Source organism: Drosophila innubila, assembly GCF_004354385.1.
Source record: "Drosophila innubila isolate TH190305 chromosome 3R unlocalized genomic scaffold, UK_Dinn_1.0 2_E_3R, whole genome shotgun sequence".
Classification (NCBI taxonomy): Eukaryota; Metazoa; Arthropoda; class Insecta; order Diptera; family Drosophilidae; genus Drosophila; species Drosophila innubila.
This window is the reverse complement of record NW_022995380.1, coordinates 21,680,938-21,696,978: the sequence shown is the minus strand read 5'-3', so window position 1 is coordinate 21,696,978 and position 16,041 is coordinate 21,680,938. Positions and strand designations below refer to the sequence as shown.

Below are 16,041 nucleotides of genomic sequence, written 5' to 3'. Positions count from 1 at the left end.
TAAGCCTAATAATGATTTTGTAATCCTTTTTTAATCACACAATATAACATGAATCACAGTAAGGAACAGCTATCAAAATATTAGTTGAACGCATCCCTTGCTTCCACATGAAGCTCTTGTCAAACATTCTGACTCACACACACACACACACATGTGCTCTACAGTTCTTCTCAAATTTTCTTGACACAACAACCAAAGTTTCGTTCTTAAAATAATGAATTTATATCGGAGGGATCATCTATTGTCAGCAATCAAATGCGAGATGTGCCCCAAGAAAGTGACCAACTTTGTTGTCGGTCTCTGTGAACGATGCGTTATCATTTGGACGAACAAGCGGGGCATGGAGAATATGAACATAACCATTGACCATGTGAAGGCCGCAATTGTTAGTATGAGCCAAAACAACACGTATTATCTGAGAATGGAAGATACATTCCGTCGGGTTATCGAGGAGGAGCAAAGACGACGCCGAAATAAGGTCGAACTCTTTCAGAAGATCAGAGAGAAATTTCAAAACGAAATTCTCATTCAAGAGAAGTTGACTTACGGTTATTTTGTACCATACCAAACGGAGGAGAACTACTTTGATATAGACATACACAGGATGGATATAAGTGATGTACTCGAGGATACGAGACTGTCTTATGTTACCGAAATTTAACACTATTTTTACTCACTCCGTACATTTGTAATTAATTTCATTCATAAATCAACTCATTAAAACTGTCATACATAGTTAGTCAATTAAATTTTATTTATCTACTTATTAAAATGACATAATCATTTAAAGTTTATACTAAACCCTTTTAGTTCGCCAATAGTTCGATATACCAATGGTTGGCAATAAATTACAATGCATGGGGATGAATCATCGGAGGATAACGGTTCAAAAACCAATTGAAGCAAAGTGATTGCATTTTCAACCAAGGGAAAGCGAAAGGAACGGAACTACAGCCTGTTGATGTCCTTTGGGAGTTGTGTACATTTTGGTAATGAAAATGTTTATTCAAACTTGCGTCAATGGCTGTGTTTATCACATATAAATATCAATCTACATAAATAAGTGCTGGTAACTACATTGTCCAGTTCATAGAATACACTATATGCATATATGCAAAGCACATGTCATTGTTCGGCAATTTGTTTAATGACTAAACTAATAAATCAAATGCTTTTGTCTGTTCATTACATTCAATTTGGTCAAAGCTGACGTCACAGCTTCAATATGACCATAATGGAATTGAAACGATAAATGAATAAAGTTGACGCCACTACGATCGATAGATCGATTTCACGATCGATTGACACTGATCCAATTGGGCTTTGTATGTGATATAAAGTCCCTTTAAGAACAACTTAACTCGCATGGAACTACAAATATCAAGTTATAATAAACAAAAAAGCAACAAAGTATATTCTGTGAAATGGCTAAAGTATTTTTCTATTATTTGTGAATAAATAGTTTTCAGTAGTAACAAGTTAATTAAGATAAGAGTAAAATTGTTTGGAGCTATAAATAAATTTTGGTACGTAATTTGTATGCATTTAATGTATATTAAATCAATTAAAATTGATAAAGACAAAGTTTAGTTTTATGCTCTTTTGTATTTCATCTATATATTCTGAAAATTTCACAGCAATCCAGGGATAAGTACAGCATTTATTTGGCAATCTATTGGGAGTGTCAGTTTTATTTATGCAACAAGCATAGCTAGGGGAGTTCGCTTTAATATCAAATTCTCTCAATCAGCAATCAGAACCACTTTGCTTATTTTAATCTAAGAGGGAATTGCAAATACTTTTAAGCTCACCTTTAGCTGCTAAGGTTAAAAAACACCATACAAAAACTGGTAAAAACTGGTAAAGATATAACCGTGAGCAATGTCAATTCATAGCGTTTGGCAGGTAATAAATAACCAAATACAGTTGGAAGCCAGTGTTGCTTTAAAGCAGCTACAGCTGTTGTTGGTCATTGGAATGTGTCTCTGGCAAAAGTGCTTGCAGGATGAGTGGATAGTAAAAGGGCTTTCAAATGAACATAAATTGAGGCATGCAGCAAAGGGGAACAATGCAAAAGTGCCCGTTAAATGCCAGGACACAGTTGCGAGCTAGCTTGTTGGGATCGTAATTAAAGCCAACTTGGGTTAACGAAGAGAAATGTTGCAGCCATGGAAACAAACAAGAAACAAATGCGACTGTGGCAGCTGCAGACATTTATTTTTTTTATTTTTATTTTTTTTTTTTCTTGTGCTCCTTGTTTTTCCCCACTTGACTTTTATTTGAACTTGCATTGATATGTGTAACAGCACTCTAGAGGTTGTTACAGGGTGGCAGGGGAATGGAATGGGGTAACTGGGTGATAGAGAACCCGCTGACTGCAGTTTGACTTCCATTTGCGCCGCGCCTTTTGTTACCTTTGTAAAAGTTTTTTGTGTGCATTTTGTCAGGGCAAACTGCCAAATTGGCCTAATGGCGTTAATGCGAATACGAGCCCTGACTAAACCAGCAACATCAACGGCAGCTGACATCAAAGGTCATTACACAGGCCATCAGCGGATGCAGTTGCCAAGCCATTTTTAAGAAATTTTGGGCAGCAATAATGCATTCAGCTCGTTTGATAAATGCAAATGCAAGCACTTAGAAAGTTGGCCAATTTGGCAAAGGTAAACAAATCAAAATGCGTTCAAGTTATAGTGGAAATAATCAGAGAACCATCGATTTATCCATTCTATTGGCAGTTAAATTTCAAATATTCACAACAAACAAGAAACCAAGATTAATTGACAACCCTATAACATCCTTTTGTGCGTTTACCAAAACTATTTATCATTTTATTGCAAGTAACGTGTGCTTAGAGGTTATGGCTCCATTTTCCGTCTGCTCCCAGTGCAATAAAAGAACCCGTAAGGTTGTCAAAGATCTAATAACTCTTAAGGATATATATCTATGTCCAGTAAGTTATCAATTATTTACAATCAAATGTATGAGCTGTTGAGATGTCTACTTTTAGAAATGCACCAAGACAAGGGACGAACGGGTGAGGCAAGAAGAAGGCAAAGAAATGCAGCGTGAGACGGCAAAAGTTCAGCTGAATAAACCCAAGGAAGAAGCTGAATTGATGACATCACAAAGTCTGCCACTTGCAGCAACTGTATCTTCCCCTGCTCCTACACCTGCCCCAGCACCTGTCCTTGCTACAGTCCCTGCCTTAAATACACCACCCATAATGCAGATTGTTACAATCAAGGGACGCAAATATATCGCTGTCAGTGCAACAGCATCTGACAATTAAAAATTAATAAATACTGTAGGTGAATTTTTAGAAGTGAATTTCTTTTCATATGTATACAACACCAATGTGCATTAATTTTTTTATAAAATTTAAATATAAATAATTCGTATTTTTTCGCCAATGGACATTACTTTTTTAATTAATTTTAAAAAATTATTTTTTTGGATTTGTAGGTGTGACATCACGAAATTTGAACTAAATATGATCTTCTGCACATATGAGGAGCCTACATAATAAATTTGGTACTTCTAGCTCTCACCATCTCTGAGATCCTTTCAGTCAAACGTACAAAAAGTCGAAAATTGCAATATCATCTCGGCTATTGATGCCAATCACGAATATACCCATACAAACTATTATGTAACTGAATATATTTTTTAATTTAATTCATTTTTAGCTAAACTAAGAGCAAGAGGCAGACACACATTGACACGTGTCATTTTCAAATTGTCATCTAGTCAATTTTGAATTTTCCGTTTATCAACAACATACGACATGTTTTATGCGTTTTAAAGAATCGGTCAGTGGAATAAACGCATGCTGAATTTGTGTACACAACAAATGAAATATGAGCAATAACAAACAATTTGCGAAATCGGGAACATCTAAAAATGATTGATTGACATGGATTTAATTCGCAAACGCGGGAAATTGAAATGAAAACCAAAACACAGCTGATATAGAACGACATATGCTTGAATATGGATTGCAATTCAATCTTAATTATATATATTTAACACATTTTTAAAAATAATCAATAGCTGTGGCTAAATATGAAGTAATTTAAAGGGATTTCCGAAATTTGCCTAACCATAGGCTTGCCATATTTTAATTAAAGTCTTGTGCGCTAAACTAAACTACAATTTGCATAAATTAATTGGTGCACATTGCGTGGCGCATACAAAAAATAATAACAATAACAAAAACAACAGCCATAAACAAAAATAGCAAAAGCAACCGCAATTGAGCCAAACTTTGTGCGCAAAAATTTGTTTGTGTAAATTTGCCAGCATGCATCAAAATGTTTATTTTTAAATTTTGCAACATCTGCACTTGTTGTTTTCGTATTTTTATTTTTGTGTTTGTATTTGTTGTCGTTGTTGCTGCTGTTGTTGAGGAATGTGCGTGTTACTGCGGTATTTATTTACGTCACATTTCCGCATCCGTTTTGGCTGTGGCTGCAACTGCAGCTGCACTTCGCACCATTGCGACCCGCCTTCAACTAACTCGATTTCCGTCCCACTTTAGCAGGGTGCGTGTTTTTCTAACATTTTCCGAGCCCATAAAAGTTATAATGGAATTTCCATAATCAGATTTAAAGTTGTGGAAATGCGCAGCTTTAAATCGCCACGTCAACTCAAATCTAAATTTTAAGTTTGCTTGTTTTTCGACACGTTTTCATGTGAATTTAAAAAAAAAAACTATTGCCAAAACTTTGGCAGTTACATTCCAGCACTAAATTATAAAATTCTTTCGCAATAAATTATATCTTTCGATTAAGGGAATATTTTTAATATCAAAATAAATAAAAAACGGAAGTATCTTTTAAAATCATAACAACATTAAAATCAATCTAAAATAGGGTACAACTCAGCATAATATATGTATGCCTAGGTGTGTTATATTGCTCTTAGCAACCGTCTCTAGTGTCAATTTGGGCAAGAAAAACACATACTTTGAAAGTCCTTCAAAGTTGAAATGCCAGTGCCACATATGTGTTCACACACGCACACACACACACACGCGAATATACGCATAGGAAAGTATATACAACTATTGTCAAAAATCAAAATCAATGTTAAGACCTTGTAACCTTCGTCAAGCTTTTCAAATGTATTTGGCTTTTGCAATATGACATTCGATTTTCGACGACCTACAAAAGTTGAACGCCTGAAACTATGCAACGAGCAAACACTGTTTGAGTGCACCTGACAACCCACTATGGTCCGGATGACGATTATTTTGGAAAAAAGTCGTTTCTTAAAGTTGTTCAAATTAACGTTTTTTTTATGGCGATGCATTCAAAATACTTCCACCTCAAATGTTGCATAACCAAAATTTTCACATTTTCCAACACTGTTTAGCAATCAGCTGTGAAACAGAGTTGATTTGAACAAAGTGCACATGAAACTCTTATTGTAATTTTGTAGGTAAAGTTTAATTACTTGGTGGCACTAGCTAAGAAGCTTTTTTAAAAAAATTTATCATGGATTATATTCATTATGGCTTGTACTTTGTGTTTATTTATCTCCATTGTTAAAAATCAAAGTGGAATGTATAGTTTTTTGTAATTTAAAGAATTGACTCGTTAAAAATTTTATTCGATGAAATTTTAACTTTGAAAAGCCGTAACTAATTTTGCTAGCATATGCTAGCAATGCGACTATATGCATTTTGTAGAGAAATCAATTCTGAATTTGTACTAATTAGCTCAAGTTGCGCAATTTTGCGCATTTTTCACAATTTCACTTTATTTCAGCTAACCTCACGTTATAAAATGCGTATTCGTTTAAAGTGTAGCGACAACACATGAGACAAAATGACCAAAACTATGATTTTTTGGCTTATTTTATTGTGCGTATTGGCGAAAATTACAAGAACTCGTGTTTACGTATTGAATAAATGATAAGTCTTTACAATCGACAAAAAATAAAAATTTCTAGTTTCATACAAAAAGTTATTTCACGACCGATTTTAATAATTTGAACAATATGATATTATAAATGATAGTATTTCGATCTTGATATATGTTGGTCAGAATGTCAGTAGCATAATATCACTTATATACGATCAGTTTGGTCAGATATTTTGGAAAAAGCAGCGTTTTTATAAAAAAAGTGACTTTTCGACTGATAATTCCTATATTTCTATATGATATAGTTGTCCGATTTGGATGAAATTTTGACAACACGTTACGGGCATTGTAATACGCCTAACCTGTAAGTTTGGTCTTGATAGCTTGAAAAACAAAAATTTTACATATCGCAGAATCCGAAATAAAGGCGGGACCACGCCCACTTTTCTAGGCCATTTGCGTATTGATATCATAAGCCCAATGCAAAAAACTAGACCAAAAAATCTTCATTCGTTTTCGAGCTATTAATTTATTCCTAAAAAATCGTCATCCGGACCATAGTGCAACCCAAAAAAAAATAAGGGGGCAAAAAAAACGAAAATGAAAATGAAGCAAAGTCAGGCCAATCAACCAACATGCAAGCAAGGTCTTTAACTGGCTGCCTAGCGACAATTAAGGTCGAGCCAATCCTACCGAACAATGTTCTTCTTCTAGGGTTGCCTCACCTCAAAGGCGTTGTTGTTGTTGTCGTTGTCATTGTCATTGTTTATCATGTTTTGACTACTTTATTAAATTTCAGCCACGCGATTTTCTATCTCTATTTGAGGCTCTAATCGAACTGACCAGCTACCATTCAATGCATCTGATTTTCAACTAAATGCAAACTCACGTGTCAACTTTAAAGTGCTTCCCGCGGTTTTTGTAGTCTGTCCAATGCCAGCCATGTTCTCTACACTCCCACTCATAGTTCCCAGTTCCCATTCCCAATTTCCAGTCCCAGTTCCAGGCCCAGTCGCAGTCCCAATGGCAGCTGCTCAAATATCCATTGGCCATTTGGCGCCTGCAGATTGTATGCTCATTAGAGCTCAACACCAGCATTATTTTTTGTTTACGAGTTCATTACCGATAGAGAGAGTTTAATATATATACCATACATTATGTAACACAGCAATATTAGAAATAATATTTTTCTAATCATTTTTCCTATACAATTGAGATATGATCATTAATTTCTTAACAACAACTAAATTGAAAACATAATTATTTTTTTTTTGATTTGATTTACTCTAATCCTCAAAAAACAAATAATGGGTAAATTACAATTTTTTAAGCACCTACAATCATTTCAGCACATTTTTCTTATAATTTCTAACTGGAAAATTTCATTTTATTTAATATTTAAGATGCTTTTTTACAATTATATTTTTTAATATTAACTTAAATATAATATAATCTTTTTTTTCGACAGGTTGTAATTATATTCATATAATATTATGATTTACATGCAGAAATAAGGATTATTAAAATCCATTGGCAGTTTCATTATCATGACTTTCGGAAGACCATTGGGTATTCGTTGAGTCCCATATCGAGTGCTTTCCATACTTATTTCAGTCTGCGCTTTGTTCTTTCATTCGGTAGCTATTGCGCTGTCCGCCTTATTCACTGTACCATGAATGATAATGACGTACGCATCCTTTTGGCATGCCTGCAAATAGTCGGAGGAGTGTCAGTACTAACACCACAACTGCCACTGGCAATGGGACTGGAACTGGCCATATGTTCGATGGACCGCCCGCAACAACCCAATGCAGGGCTGGGTGACCTCAATAATAATTTCGTCTAATTGCTTCGTAATTATGCCGCGCACATGCTTTTCTCGATTTGTCCGCTGTTGGCTGTTGGCTGTTGGTAATTCACTTCGCCAGCTCCTCTGAGTATTATATTCTCTCTCTTAACACCCACACAACGACACACACACACACACACAATAAGGAAAAGAGTGCGTGTTAGATTGTTTGGTTCACCACTCCAGGCCCATTGTTGTATCCAACTGGTCGGCTATTTTGCTATATTATTATTTGTCTCTTTTGCTTTGCGCAATTTTTCGTCATTTGCTTCATTTTCTGTCATTAGAAGCATTTAACTTTTTGCTGTTTGCCGATTTGCTTCCATTATTCATGTGGCTGCCACTCGCAATTTGTGGCCACCCAACAAATTGACAAGAAAAAAATGATTGGCTATGAGAATTTCTGTTGCCATCGAATGCAAAAGTTGGCCAACGCTGGTTGGCTTACTGATTTTTTTTTGCCTCATATTAAAAAATTAATTTGTATTTCAGTTAGGTTTTTTGTCGATTTTAATGAAAATGTTCGTCATTGTGATTTCCATGGTAAGGAATTTTGGAATTTTAAAAATTTAATATTTTATATCTCCGTCTTTCGTTTTAAATCAACTGCTTATATCGAAATTAGCATAAAACATTAAACATTATTATGATTTAATTTGTTTGTAAAAAATCATGCAAAATTGAACAAAAGTTTTAAATTGTAAAGTTGCTAGATCCAAAGTCAGACCAACTTCAAACTGTTATAACTTTTTTGAAACTGAATCGAATTATAAACGGAAAATCATTTTGATTATGGTCTGACACCTAAAAAAATTATATTATTTAAATGCATTGATATTTTATTAGCTTCAAGCAAATAATACTTTATCGCCAGATCCCTTACATCAAATGATCAATTATTAGTAAATAAACCGAACTTTCCCGGGTAAAAGCGGCTCAAAAAAGGGTTCAAAACTCGAGCTCGGAAATGAGGCATGGATTCGAAATGTGCCCTGTCAAGAGTAGAAATAGCTTCTCTCATCATCTGTCACTTGAAATTTGGAAATACCGTCTAGATAAATCTTACTCAAGTGTAACTAAAAAGCGTATCATTGCACATACATATATAATACGTACATACTTACGTGTTATATATATGTCAATGGGTTGTTGGTTGCAATTGAAGAAGCTTCTGCCTGCCAGCGAGTCTCAACACGTGTCGCACACACACACTCTTATACACACAGGCACACATCCATAGACCTGTATCATGCCAAAGTCATTTAGATATATCTCGCACTTTTTTAATGACAACTAAATACGAATGTCATTTGGGTCTGCGAATGGCAACGCAACCCAACCCAGGTCCATTGGCAATGCTAAACTGCATACTTGTAGGCGGAGCATTGAGTAGGGGCTGAGGAGTAGGCGTGGTCGCGTCAGCACCGTGTCTCGTCGGGGCACAAGTTTGTCTAATACGCAAACTTTTAATTGAGTTTAAAATTGTATGAGTGAAGCATAAAAAGAAAGGGGGAGTGGCGACTCACCCCTGACTCCCCAACCGGCAACAGCGACCACATTTATGCGGTATCAAGGAATGAAGAATGAATGAATTTGAGTGCCTAAATGTCAATATGTGTGTGTGCGTGTGTGTATGCGTGTGTTTGTGTGTATGAGTCTGTGGGAGGTACGCAATTTTTGAAGTGTGTCGGTTTCAATCCTGGCAAATTGCCCATGAAATATTAAATTTACCATAATGAGACGCCATTTTTATACCTCGTAATTTGCCAAACTTTACGTGTGTATTTGTGTGGTATATGTGGGATTTTGTGCTTATTAACGCCTTACTCACTCCCCTCTATCCATCAACTCAACCAAAGGATGTGCGAAATAATGTAAAGAAACTTCCCTCCCATATATTGAGGTTCGACTGTAGCTGAGTTCCCTTTCGTTGGCCATCATGAAATTATATGCTTTTTATGGCAATGGCAACTCCTTTAACGATGTTAGTGCACCATCTTCATAAGCATTACTTTTATGCATGTTGGTGTGTGGGTATGAGAGTTTCTTTATTTATTTATAAAAAGGGATGACCTTAATGTACGGCATAAAAATGCGTATATCCAAATATTTAGTTGGGCCAAAAGTGCAATTGAGAAAAACCTTATGTCAAGCCCATTGAATTTGAAATTTAAATTTATATGCAGCTTGTTACCCTAGCGATCTGAAAATATTTAATGAATTATAAGTAATGAGTGTGTTAAGTTGGCCCATAACTTATCGGGATATAATATCGTGATTTTCAAAATGAATAGTATAAAGCTTTACTTTTCCTTTCTTAACTCGTCCTATTATTAAAATCAGGGAATCAAACCAAAACATATATAGTTTACGGTTTCGGTTTTTTTTAATGAATTTAAAAATATTTGAATGCAGAATGCATTGAGAGGCCAAACAATGATCAAAATGGCATTCCGCTTAAAAATCGGTTCAGTTTTGATCAAGTTATGACAGTTTGAAGTTGGTCAGACTGCGGATTCAGCCACTTGACAAGTCCAAATTTTTGTTCAATTTCACATGATTTTTTACAAAAAAATTAAAGGTCTCAGAATCAAGTTAAAAGTGTTGTTTTATACTAATTACGATATAAGGAGTTGATTAAAAGTGAAAACTTAAGTTTTAAAATTTTGAATTTTCGAAATTTCAAAGGGGGGACCCTTAGCATCAAAATCGAATCTTGGTCGAAAATAATTAAATTTTCTAAATGAACAAAAATTGAATACAGAATGAATTTAAAAACAAAATCATGATCAAAATTACTTTCAGTTTGAAAATCTATTAAGTTTTGATGACGTTATGACAGTTGGAAGTTCGACAACTCTTTGACCCAGCAACTTTACCATAACCGTACCGGTGCAAACGTTTCGGTATTCGGTTCTTCACAGAGAATTTTTATTCGGTTACGGTTAGTTTCGGTTAACAGTTTCGGTACCGGCTCCGGTGTTATTCCCTGTTTAAAATGTATTTTTTACATAATATATAAGGTATTTATGTACTTGTGCTTATGTAACAATAAGCTCATATGCTCCAATGCCCCAGAAAATGGCACCTTGACTCATAACAGCTCTATTGTCATACACAAACATTTTCTTTGTTTACCTTATACGTTTATTGTAAATAAAAAAGAAAAGAACGTACCTGTTCATACAAATACATATTTGCACATGCTTTTCGATATAAAATAAAATTCTGTGTAATTGCTTAAGTATAGAAACAGTTCCAAGCTCTCTGGTCTTTTGAAAAACACTTCAATTTGTAAAAGGTTCAAAGTAAGCAAAGAAAATGTGACATATTGAGGCTAGAAAAACACCTTTCGGTTATGTGGTGTTGCCAATGTCCATTAATTTCAGCTTGAAATGAAAAATGACTCAATTTGCAATCGCTGGAGCTTCAACCTGGTTGAACCGATCTCTCTTTGCGTCCTTCCCCTTTTTAGCAACGACTGACCTTAAAATTTTAATAAGAAATAATTCCCTCCCTTGGATAGTTAGTGGAAGTGACTGTGCTTATAAAATGTCTTGCAATTTCGCATCGACAAATGACTTCTGGCTTCATGGCACGTACGGTGACAACAACAGCATAGGCCACAAGAATAGGAGGCAACACGGCAGCACCATTGAAAAATACGCTTTCCAGCGGCGCCTCGGCGTAAAAAAATTGAGACTGAACAAAAAAAAGAATAAATAACAACAACGGCAAGAGCAGCAAATACATAAATAAATAAAACGAGGGGGCAAAACTGCACGATGCGCGTTTAATGTCATTTAAAGCTGCAATTACTCAGCACGCTCTCTAGTTCTGTCTGCGGAACCGACACGGAACGAGCCCATAGAACCCTCCTCCCAGTCATTGCTAGTCGGAAACCCACTCCCAATTTCACTTAGTCTGTGGCTTCGCTTTAATGTCATTGTATGGCCACAATTATTCTGCATGTGACCGGCCCATTGTCGCTGCATGCGATTTCTATGCAAATACGAGTACGAATACGAATACGAGTTCGAGTTCAGACCCCACCAACACTGTCAAGGCGACTCCTTCCGGTGCAATAAATTGTCCGCCCAATGCGAGCCTTATATTCTATAATTAAGTAGAAGGCGCAGGTCACATTACAGAATGTGTCCAAACACGTGCCCTGCAATAGGATCACGTTTGCACGACTTTTCATACTGCAATATAATAATCTGTGACAAAATCTCTAAATGACCATATTAGTATAACTAGCAAAAATTTTAAAGAGGGCGGATTGGCTATTCACAGATATTGCTTGACATTATTGGGAATCCCCTCCATGATTAACATTTACCAGATGTTCCAGAAAAGTGCTCAAATTTTTTCAAGACTTACAACAATTATAAAACAACACTAAATTTAACAAGTTTTATTTATTTTAAAGTGATTTAGTATGTAACAAGTTTGGCTCACCTGATACATGTATTTCATTTGCATAGCCAAACAAACATACATACAAATGTTGTCTGTTTGTGTGTCTGCACGACTGCTTTCTCCCGCAAATCAATGACATTGGGAGAAAGAGCTCTTCTAAGGCATTCTAAGTGCTTGTACATACATACACTGAACAAATTTTTATCACAAATCATTTTTTAGGAGAATATTCTTAGTTTTGTGAAAATAATAATAAGTTCAAAGCCATTGATCTAAAAAATAAGTCATCAAACTGAATTCTAGAAATAAGAGAAAACATCTATTAACTCAAAAATATTCAAAAAATTTTAGCCGGGCTCAACCGGGATTTGAACCCGGGACCTCTCGCACCCAAAGCGAGAATCATACCCCTAGACCATTGAGCCATCTGACCGACAAGCAGCAAATAGCATACATAAATGAATTGCTGCTTTGAGGCTGTCACGTATCCATAATATAGCAAGCAGCTTTATGACATCAGCACACTGAAAGCAATCGACTGCAAAATTCAATTCTTTTTGGCGGTTTCTGGTTCGCTTCTGCTTTTGTTTATTTGTTGTCCGAATTTAAAACATATTTTAAGTCAGCATGTAAAAGACTATTACTATTATGAGTAATTAAAATCGCATTGGCAATATTTTTACATGGGATGCAAGGCTGCCACACCATATTCGGGTTCAAAAATATGAAAAAGGATTTAGATCTGAGTTCTAGGTCTGGCAGCGCAAAAAAATAAATGAAAACTTTTTTCTGCCAGGTGGCAATGTCGAATGTTGCAATTCCCGCCAAAATTGCACGCAACAAACAAACCGAGAGCGAGCGCCAAATAAAAAGTTGTTAGATAGTATTAATATTGTTGAAATTGCTAAAGAGACGTACATACAGAGAAAATGGTAAGTTTATTTTGCTTGCATCATTGCTGGTATGCTTCTAACTCGTTTAAATAGGATAATCCAAGCTCACCACCGCCAAATACGCCCAGCGATGCCGCGGAGCGTCGGGATTTGCGGGCAGCGATGACTTCGCCTGTGGGAGACTTTGAGCCTTTTGAAAACGAAGATGAAATTCTAGGCGATCAAACAGTGCGCAATGAGGAGGACGAAGATGGAGAGGAGCTGTTTGGCGACAACATGGAGAATGGTGAGCAATCAAAAACATACGAAAGTAGCAGCAAGATTTGTTATATTTAACTTTAATTAGATTATCGGCCCATGCCCGAGCTGGATCATTATGATCCCGCCATGCTGGACGACGAGGACTTCTCGGAGATGTCGCAAGGCGAACGCTTTGCAGCCGAGGCGGACATGCGTCGTCGGGATCGGGCCGCTGGCATTCATCGTGATGATCGTGATCTTGGCTTTGGTCAGTCCGACGATGAGGACGATGTTGGACCTCGTGCCAAGCGGCGGGCCGGTGAAAAGGCAGCCGTGGGCGAGGTGGAAGATACGGAAATGATCGAGTCCATTGAGAACCTGGAGGACACCAAGGGACACTCCACCAAGGAGTGGGTAAGCATGCTGGGTCCACGTACCGAGATCGCCAATCGGTTTCAGTCCTTCCTGCGCACCTTTGTGGATGATCGGGGTGCCTACACGTATCGGGATCGCATTCGTCGCATGTGCGAGCAAAACAAATCCTCGTTTGTGGTGTCCTACACGGATCTGGCCAACAAGGAGCATGTGCTAGCATACTTCTTGCCCGAAGCGCCCTTCCAGATGCTCGAGATATTCGACAAAGTGGCCAAGGACATGGTTCTGTCCATTTTCCCCACCTACGAGCGAGTGACGACCGAGATTCATGTCCGCATCTCGGAGCTGCCACTGATCGAAGAGCTTCGCACCTTCCGCAAGCTGCATCTTAACCAGCTGGTACGCACTCTGGGCGTGGTCACGGCCACCACGGGTGTGCTGCCCCAGCTGTCGGTGATTAAGTATGACTGCGTCAAGTGCGGTTATGTTTTGGGTCCCTTCGTGCAGTCACAGAATACGGAAGTCAAGCCCGGTTCCTGCCCAGAGTGTCAGAGCTTTGGACCCTTCTCCATCAACATGGAGCAGACTCTATATCGCAACTACCAGAAGATCACACTGCAGGAGTCGCCAGGACGCATTCCAGCCGGTCGCATTCCCCGCAGCAAGGACGTCATTCTGCTGGCCGATCTCTGCGATCAGTGCAAGCCTGGCGATGAACTGGAAGTCACTGGCATCTATACCAACAACTATGATGGCTCTCTAAATACAGATCAAGGATTTCCCGTTTTTGCGACTGTCATAATAGCCAACCATGTGGTGGTCAAGGATTCCAAGCAGGTGGTGCAATCGTTGACGGACGAGGATATTGCCACCATTCAAAAGCTGAGCAAGGATCCCCGCATCGCTGAGCGCATCGTGGCATCCATGGCGCCTTCCATCTATGGCCATGATTATATAAAGCGTGCCTTGGCGCTGGCTCTCTTTGGTGGCGAATCCAAGAATCCAGGCGAGAAGCACAAGGTGCGCGGTGACATCAACATGCTCATCTGCGGTGATCCAGGCACGGCCAAGTCCCAGTTCCTCAAGTACACTGAGAAGATTGCACCACGGGCAGTCTTTACCACCGGTCAAGGTGCCAGCGCTGTGGGCTTGACCGCCTACGTCCGGCGTAATCCCGTGTCCAAGGAGTGGACCCTGGAGGCTGGCGCTTTGGTGCTGGCCGATCAAGGTGTCTGCCTGATCGACGAGTTTGATAAGATGAACGACCAGGATCGCACCTCCATTCACGAGGCCATGGAGCAGCAGTCCATTTCCATATCTAAAGCCGGCATTGTCACTTCACTGCAGGCACGCTGCACGGTCATCGCTGCCTCGAATCCCATTGGAGGTCGCTATGATCCCTCGATGACCTTTTCGGAGAACGTGAATCTCTCAGAGCCAATTTTGTCGCGTTTTGACATACTGTGCGTGGTCAAGGATGAGTTTGATCCCATGCAAGATCAGCAGCTGGCCAAGTTTGTGGTACATTCCCACATGAAGCATCATCCCAGCGAAGAGGAGCAGCCGGAGCTCGAGGAGCCTCAGCTTAAGACTGTCGAAGAGATACCACAGGACCTGCTGCGCCAATATATTGTCTACGCCAAGGAAAACATCCGTCCCAAGTTGACGGTATGTAAATTGAATCTCTATATTTTAATTTGAATTTACTAATTTCAACTTCTTCTAGAACATTGATGAAGACAAGATTGCCAAGATGTACTCGCAGTTGCGTCAGGAATCCTTTGCCACAGGCTCGCTGCCCATCACGGTCCGTCACATCGAGAGCGTCATCCGCATGTCCGAGGCCCATGCGCGTCTCCATCTGCGCGAGAGTGTCATGGAGGCGGACGTCAGCATGGCCATCCGCATGATGCTGGAGAGCTTCATTGAGGCGCAAAAGTTCAGTGTGATGAAGAAGATGCGCAACACATTCCAAAAGTACTTGGCCTTCCAGAAGGATCATTCCGAGCTACTCTTCTTCATATTGCGCCAGCTGACACTAGATCAGTTGGCCTACATTCGCTGCAAGGATGGTCCCAGCGCCACCAATGTGGAGATCATGGAACGCGACTTGATAGAGCGCGCCAAGCAGCTGGACATCATCAATCTGAAACCCTTCTACGAATCCGAATTGTTCCGCAGCAATGGATTCTCCTACGATCCAAAGCGACGCACTATTCTGCAGATTGTTGTCGATGGCGCTACTTAAACTATTTAGCATTCATTTACTTAATCTCATTTTAAATTTAGTCTCACCATTTATATTTTGTTTCCCATTTTTATACGTATTTATGTCCAATAAAGATTATGGTTACACTTTTTGAATAAAAAATGTTTTTACTATACCTTAATTTAA

The 16,041-nt window shown here is 38.3% G+C and overlaps 3 protein-coding genes and 1 non-coding gene across 4 annotated transcripts; 3 read left to right on the top strand and 1 right to left on the bottom strand.

The window, feature by feature from the left end:
- Positions 1-153: 153 nt before the first annotated feature.
- LOC117791555 lies at positions 154-723 on the top strand. The gene has a single exon (XM_034631340.1). The coding sequence runs from the start codon at positions 215-217 to the stop codon at positions 659-661; it is 447 nt and encodes a 148-aa protein (XP_034487231.1). The 5' UTR covers positions 154-214; the 3' UTR covers positions 662-723.
- Positions 724-2,860: 2,137 nt separating this feature from the next.
- On the top strand, positions 2,861-3,417 carry LOC117791812. The gene is made up of 2 exons (XM_034631702.1): positions 2,861-2,953; positions 3,011-3,417. The coding sequence occupies exons 1-2, from the start codon at positions 2,861-2,863 to the stop codon at positions 3,290-3,292; spliced, it is 375 nt and encodes a 124-aa protein (XP_034487593.1). The 3' UTR covers positions 3,293-3,417.
- A 9,074-nt stretch (positions 3,418-12,491) lies between these two features.
- On the bottom strand, positions 12,492-12,563 carry Trnap-ugg. The gene has a single exon. It is a non-coding gene; the product is annotated as a tRNA-Pro (tRNA).
- A 443-nt stretch (positions 12,564-13,006) lies between these two features.
- Positions 13,007-16,017, top strand: LOC117791226 (DNA replication licensing factor Mcm2). The gene is made up of 4 exons (XM_034630922.1): positions 13,007-13,070; positions 13,125-13,317; positions 13,378-15,314; positions 15,373-16,017. Exons 1-4 carry the CDS (start codon positions 13,068-13,070, stop codon positions 15,892-15,894), a joined length of 2,655 nt encoding a protein of 884 aa, XP_034486813.1. The 5' UTR covers positions 13,007-13,067; the 3' UTR covers positions 15,895-16,017.
- Positions 16,018-16,041: the final 24 nt, after the last annotated feature.

Coding starts and splice junctions, on each gene's coding strand:
- LOC117791555 (XM_034631340.1), top strand. CDS start 215: ATGAATTTATATCGGAGGGATCATCTATTGTCAGCAATCAAATGCGAG.
- LOC117791812 (XM_034631702.1), top strand. CDS start 2,861: ATGGCTCCATTTTCCGTCTGCTCCCAGTGCAATAAAAGAACCCGTAAG. Junction 2,954..3,010: donor AGGATATATATCTATGTCCA/GTAAGTTATCAA, acceptor GTCTACTTTTAG/AAATGCACCAAGACAAGGGA.
- LOC117791226 (XM_034630922.1), top strand. Junction 13,318..13,377: donor TGGCGACAACATGGAGAATG/GTGAGCAATCAA, acceptor AACTTTAATTAG/ATTATCGGCCCATGCCCGAG. Junction 15,315..15,372: donor ACATCCGTCCCAAGTTGACG/GTATGTAAATTG, acceptor AACTTCTTCTAG/AACATTGATGAAGACAAGAT.